The sequence below is a fragment of the Arachis ipaensis genome, chromosome B08 (genome assembly GCF_000816755.2).
Source record: "Arachis ipaensis cultivar K30076 chromosome B08, Araip1.1, whole genome shotgun sequence".
Classification (NCBI taxonomy): Eukaryota; Viridiplantae; Streptophyta; class Magnoliopsida; order Fabales; family Fabaceae; genus Arachis; species Arachis ipaensis.
The window spans coordinates 2,800,116-2,805,357 of record NC_029792.2 but is presented as its reverse complement, the minus strand read 5'-3'; the positions used below and the strand labels follow the sequence as shown (position 1 = coordinate 2,805,357).

Here is a 5,242-nt window from a genome sequence, read left to right as displayed (position 1 = left end):
TCATCAGAACAATAAACATAGCATGGTTTTAATTTGCAGGCTGACATGAGGTTTATGGAGAATTGGAGATATCCACTGGCTGGCAGCTATAATACAAGATTGGTTAGAGTTTGAGGAATCATATTACAAACGCTGCGATGAAGGAAAGAAGTTGAAGCTATCATCTGAATGTGGTTTATCCTCAGACTATGAGTAGAAATCCACAAACTACAAAAGTTAATAATTCTTGTTCACCATTGAATTATGTTAAATTATCTTTCACCATTCAAGCTTATCAAATTTAAAAAAATATAGACATCACATTAGTTTCCATATTCTTTATGTTTAGTTTGTTAGAATAATCATAGTAACACCAAGCAAAATAGAAGACACGTTCATATACAACACAGGTTGCTATATCAGCAAAAGTTATAATTAGCAACGAACTTTAATAGCTCCATCAACACAGTCCCTAATCCTTAAGCAGATCTATTGTTTATCAAGTTTCACCTATCCGATCCTTGTCCAAGTGCTTCCAAGTTGCAACTCCAATTAACCTCAAAAAGGATAAGTCATGTAGACAGAAAATACATCTGTAAATCTCTAAAATCAGTGAAATAGAGTAACATTCTCTGCAGAGTCTCCAAAAGACTTGATGGTAGCAGCATAGGCTCACCAATATGTCCTTGTAGTGCTTCGTGTCCCCTAACTCTGCTTCATTTACCCTCACACTCTCCCAACTAAATCCTGCAATGCTGAATGGAAGAAACAAATCACTCTCAGTTCCTTTGAAAGAATGCTTGGACTTAACCGAAAGAATTTACTTTCTATGCACAGTCAATATAAAACTGTTTTACACTGAGAATGTAACTGGATTTTACAATGTCAGTTCATGAAAAGTAAACTCATAAGTAGAAGCTGATAAATATCCAACCTTACCATTGTCATTAAGTCCATTAATAGATACTATCTCTTATTATGGATTGATAATACAAATGCTTCCGACCATTTCAGCTTCTCAGATTCAGCCACAACAGAATCATCCACTGAAGGGCTCCAGAAGCCGCCAGGACCAGAAAGAACCCAGGTTACTTTCTCTGGTGGTGGTGGTAAGTTATGAATATAAGATCTGTTGTCCTTCCCCGAACCAAATTTGTTTGGAGAATCAGATTTTTCAGCATGCTTCGTAGAAGAAAAAAACAAAAATGAAATTCAGTTAGAGCAGTGAATCAGTAGCCATTTCTCGTTCGGTTTTGAAACTCACCATAGATGGAAAAGAACATCTCAATGGTTCTGGAGTGGCTTTATGTTGCATAACCCTGCGGTAAGTAGTGAAACCACAATCACTTTGATTTGCAGCGGATTTCATCAGTGACTGAAAAGAAAGCATAGATTGTTAGGTACTGAATTTTTGATGGCACTGCATGTGCATAATAATAAGTGAGGAAGTTACATGAGCAAGTTTAGTTGGTGTTGGTGGCCCCTTGAGCGTATCTGTACATGCAGATGCAGTTTGACCTGATAAACATCTTTCTACGTTTCTCAAGGAACGGAATCGTTGCTTTTCAGTGCCAGTCCCAGACTGCATAAACAAGTTTTCGAAACATGAGAATTTGAAATGGCAGAAATGTAATTGAAGAATAGAGAAGAAGGAGAAGGAGTAACCGTGTTTTGATGATGAGAGATGACGTGAAATTCGGTTGTTTGTGGTTCGAGTAGGTATCTCTGGACAGCGACGAGGGAACGGAATTTCTTTCCGGTGCCAGGCTCATGGTAATACTGATCAAGAAGAAATCAAATCAAATCTGAGAAAGGGATATGAATGGAAGAAGAAGAAGAAGGGAAGGTACCTTGTCAACTATTGTAGGGTTAGCGAGACGGGGCTTTCGCTCGATAATCCAACCTTGAGGAAGAGTGAATGGATGTTGATATTGCCGTGGTGAGAAGCACACTATCTGCATTTCCATTTCCCTCTTCTCTTCATCTTCTTCTTCTTCTTCTGCGAGTACGTTCCGCCTTTTCCGTAAGGACTTACGGGTCGCCATCGCCATGCTGTTGTGCTCTGCCGTGGCGGTAACTCTCTCACTCACGCATTTTAGCTGCCTCACACCAAATGGGCCCAATCTCATCTTTTTCTACGACCCAAATTAATCAGCCCAACTCCAGTCCAAAAAGCAATTAGCCCAACTAAAAAAAAATCATTCTTCAGACACTCGTTTAACAAGAGAAATAATCCCCGTTCATCATCCTTGCTGTCAACTAGGGGTGTACATAGCCCGGCCCAAAGATTCGACTCGGCCCCGAACACTTTAAGGGCTAATTTAGTGTGATTTCATTGTGTTTAGGATCGGATAAGGGTCTCAAAAATAGACCCGGTCATTATTTCGGGTTAGATCACACGAACTCGACCCGGTGGCCCGGTCATCATACACAATTAATATTTTGTGTTATTAGTGATGGATGATAGTTATTCTTATGTGGAATTTAAATATTGTAAACTTTAATATTTTGTGTTATTAGTCATTATAAGATTATAAGTTAATGTTTTATGTTTAAAATGCATAAGACTTTAGAATAATATTACGTTATTTGTATTGATTTAAATATTTGGTGTTATTAGACAATATTAGTATTGATTAGGTTATGCTTTAATTTTAGAAAATGGTTGGTTCTTGTTATATTTTTTTAAGTGAATTTTATTATGTGAATTGTGAAATAATGGTTGGAGATTAGGCAATTTTTATATGTTAAAGACTCGGTTTTCACCCGACCCGAAAGTACATAGATTTCATCGAATCTAAAATCGAGTTAGGGTTTAAAAATTAGGCCTGATCTATATTTCGGTCGAGTCTAAATTAAGACAAATCCGATGTGACCTGACCCATGTACACCCTTGCTGTCAACTTGAGGCGTGTCACCCCTACTGTCAACTTGAGGCGTGTCCAACTCATTCGTTACGCCAATGACCAAACTACACGCCATTCCATATTTTCCCATTACTACTCTTCACAGCATCATTGGTCTCTTCTAATTAAAAAAATAAAAAATAAAAAGAGCATTATCCTGATTTATCATAAGCTTTTCTTAAACTATATATACGTTAAATGTGAACGATTTGATTATTCTAGAAAATCAAAAAGTGAAGATAATAGAAATTAACAGTAGAATGTAGAAATATATAAACATGACATATTTATTTGAACATGAAATGATACAAATTCATTATAAAGCAAGACACAGAAACTCTGAAAGATCGAGAGGTGCGATTCATTCTAGTTTCTAGATTGGTATACTGACGCACAATAGAATTATTTGTTATTACGTTTTAGGTTAAAACTCAGGTACAGTCGACTTTACGTAAAGTTGATAATTAAGAGTCGTTAGATAATTTAATTGATTTGGCTAAATTTTCATCTAACGGCTCTCAGCTATCAACTTCACGTGAAATCGACTGTATCTGAATTTTCACCTATTTTTTATGCATTGGATTGGATGCAAGACTTATATGTGAAAATGAGAAATAAATTTACACACATACGCGCACCGTGGATAGACCGCGTTGTTTAACTGAATCCACTATTTCATTAATTACCATGATACCCTCCCTGGTAAGAAAAGTATGTGATGTGTACACACATAACATCAGAATGTAGAAGAATATGTATGCATATAATGTTGGTGTTTATACATTATTGTCCGTGTTTAATGTCTAGTCTTTAGTCTTGCAAGGAAGCTTCTATAATTACACAGCTAGCGTATGTAGTATGTATTTTACTTGCTGGTTAATTATCTATCCGCTCCCACTGCCATATCACTCATCTACTTTTCAGACATTCTCATACTCTATATTTTTAATATACAAGACAAAAGTGAAGATAATAATACATCTTCAATATAATATAAGAGAAATGTTAAAAGGCTATTGAATTTTGTGATTTAATTATAAATTATAATTACATAATCTAGCTAATATATAAAATTAAAGAGTGTTAAGAGATTAATAAATTTTATGATTTATAGTCATCAATTAGTTATTATTATTATTTTTAATAGTATAAAATTTTATCTAATAATATAAAATTATTTATTTTTTTATTAATTAAATATTAATTAAATTTTAATAAAAATACTGAGTTCTAGACTTTGGTACAGTTTAATACTTGCATAAAAGGATAAATCATAAACGAAAAGAGTAGAACAAGAAATGAGTCAGATATATATTATATGCACACTCAGCGTTAAGAATTCTTGTCAAGTTCTAGAATAGAATAATGTGGGACCACTTGGATTGCATCAAGTTACATGACTTTACTTTGTAACTTCAGCTTCATTCTTAATTTGTCAACATATGAACACCCCAATCAATACGCGGTCACGGAAACTCAACTCGATACATTTATATATACAAATATAGCCACTGGGAAATTTCCTTTCACCTCTCAACTTGGTTTATATTTACATCAACTGCCACCGCCTTTCATTACTTAGTCACAAAGGAAAATTAAATGCAAGGGCAATTCCGTCACTTTATCTGCGTAGTTTACAAAGCCTTGTAAGTTGTATATGTATACTACATAGTAGTTACATGCACCTAGCAAGCTTCTTCCTTATATATATCAATCATAGTACTTCTGCATACAAATTCTGAATAAAAGCAAAAATATGAAGAGAGGAAGAGAGCAGATAGAGGTGGATAATTGTTTGACGCTACTAAGCAAAGTTGGAGAAAGCGATAAGATTAGTTCAGTGAAGGGTAAAGAGTTAATGATAGATGATGGTGCTTTTAAGTGCAAGACATGCGAAAGAAGCTTCACTTCTTTTCAAGCACTTGGAGGCCATAGAGCGAGCCACAAGAAGCCCAAGCTCATGGTTTTGGGCCTATCATGCCATGATCACCACTTACGGGGACCCAACACTAAGCCCAGGATGCACCCATGCCCGATTTGTGGGGTTGAGTTTTCAATTGGACAAGCCCTTGGAGGACACATGAGAAAGCATAGGGTTGCCACCGCTAAAGATGATGAGGGTGATGGTAATGATCATCATAATAAGAGGTTAAATCTGTGCTTGGATTTGAACTTGACGCCATTTGAGAATGATCTTATTAAGCTCGGCCTCATGAGGAGGATTCCTCTTCTTTCATTTCATTGACAATTTTATAACCATATTATATTTGCTAGAAGACGATATATTTTTGTCCTTACATTGTCTATTTTTGTGTAATTAATTAACTATGCTTGTCCCACTCACATATACATGATAC

At 35.5% G+C, this 5,242-nt stretch overlaps 2 protein-coding genes across 3 annotated transcripts; one reads left to right on the top strand and one right to left on the bottom strand.

Annotated features, from left to right (window-relative positions):
• Positions 284-2,123, bottom strand: LOC107614397 (methyl-CpG-binding domain-containing protein 7). 2 transcript variants are annotated; one of them, XM_016316610.2, is made up of 6 exons: positions 1,830-2,123; positions 1,645-1,758; positions 1,433-1,561; positions 1,244-1,354; positions 919-1,161; positions 284-726 (listed from the first exon to the last, which is right to left on the bottom strand). In XM_016316610.2, exons 1-5 carry the CDS (start codon positions 2,106-2,108, stop codon positions 946-948), a joined length of 849 nt encoding a protein of 282 aa, XP_016172096.2. In that variant the 5' UTR covers positions 2,109-2,123; the 3' UTR covers positions 284-726; positions 919-945. The 2 variants fall into 2 exon arrangements, with proteins under 2 accessions (XP_016172096.2, XP_016172095.2); XM_016316609.2 differs by having other exon boundaries at positions 303-734.
• Positions 4,419-5,228, top strand: LOC107612166 (zinc finger protein ZAT12). The gene has a single exon (XM_016313983.2). The coding sequence runs from the start codon at positions 4,642-4,644 to the stop codon at positions 5,128-5,130; it is 489 nt and encodes a 162-aa protein (XP_016169469.1). The 5' UTR covers positions 4,419-4,641; the 3' UTR covers positions 5,131-5,228.

Excerpts from the sequence above, each read along its gene's own strand:
- LOC107614397 (XM_016316610.2), bottom strand. The coding sequence starts at position 2,108 with ATGAGATTGGGCCCATTTGGTGTGAGGCAGCTAAAATGCGTGAGTGAG. Across the intron at positions 1,355-1,432 it reads CACCAACTAAACTTGCTCAT|TCACTGATGAAATCCGCTGC; the intron begins GTAACTTCCTCA and ends CTTTCTTTTCAG. Across the intron at positions 1,162-1,243 it reads GATGTTCTTTTCCATCTATG|CATGCTGAAAAATCTGATTC; the intron begins GTGAGTTTCAAA and ends TCTTCTACGAAG.
- LOC107612166 (XM_016313983.2), top strand. The coding sequence starts at position 4,642 with ATGAAGAGAGGAAGAGAGCAGATAGAGGTGGATAATTGTTTGACGCTA.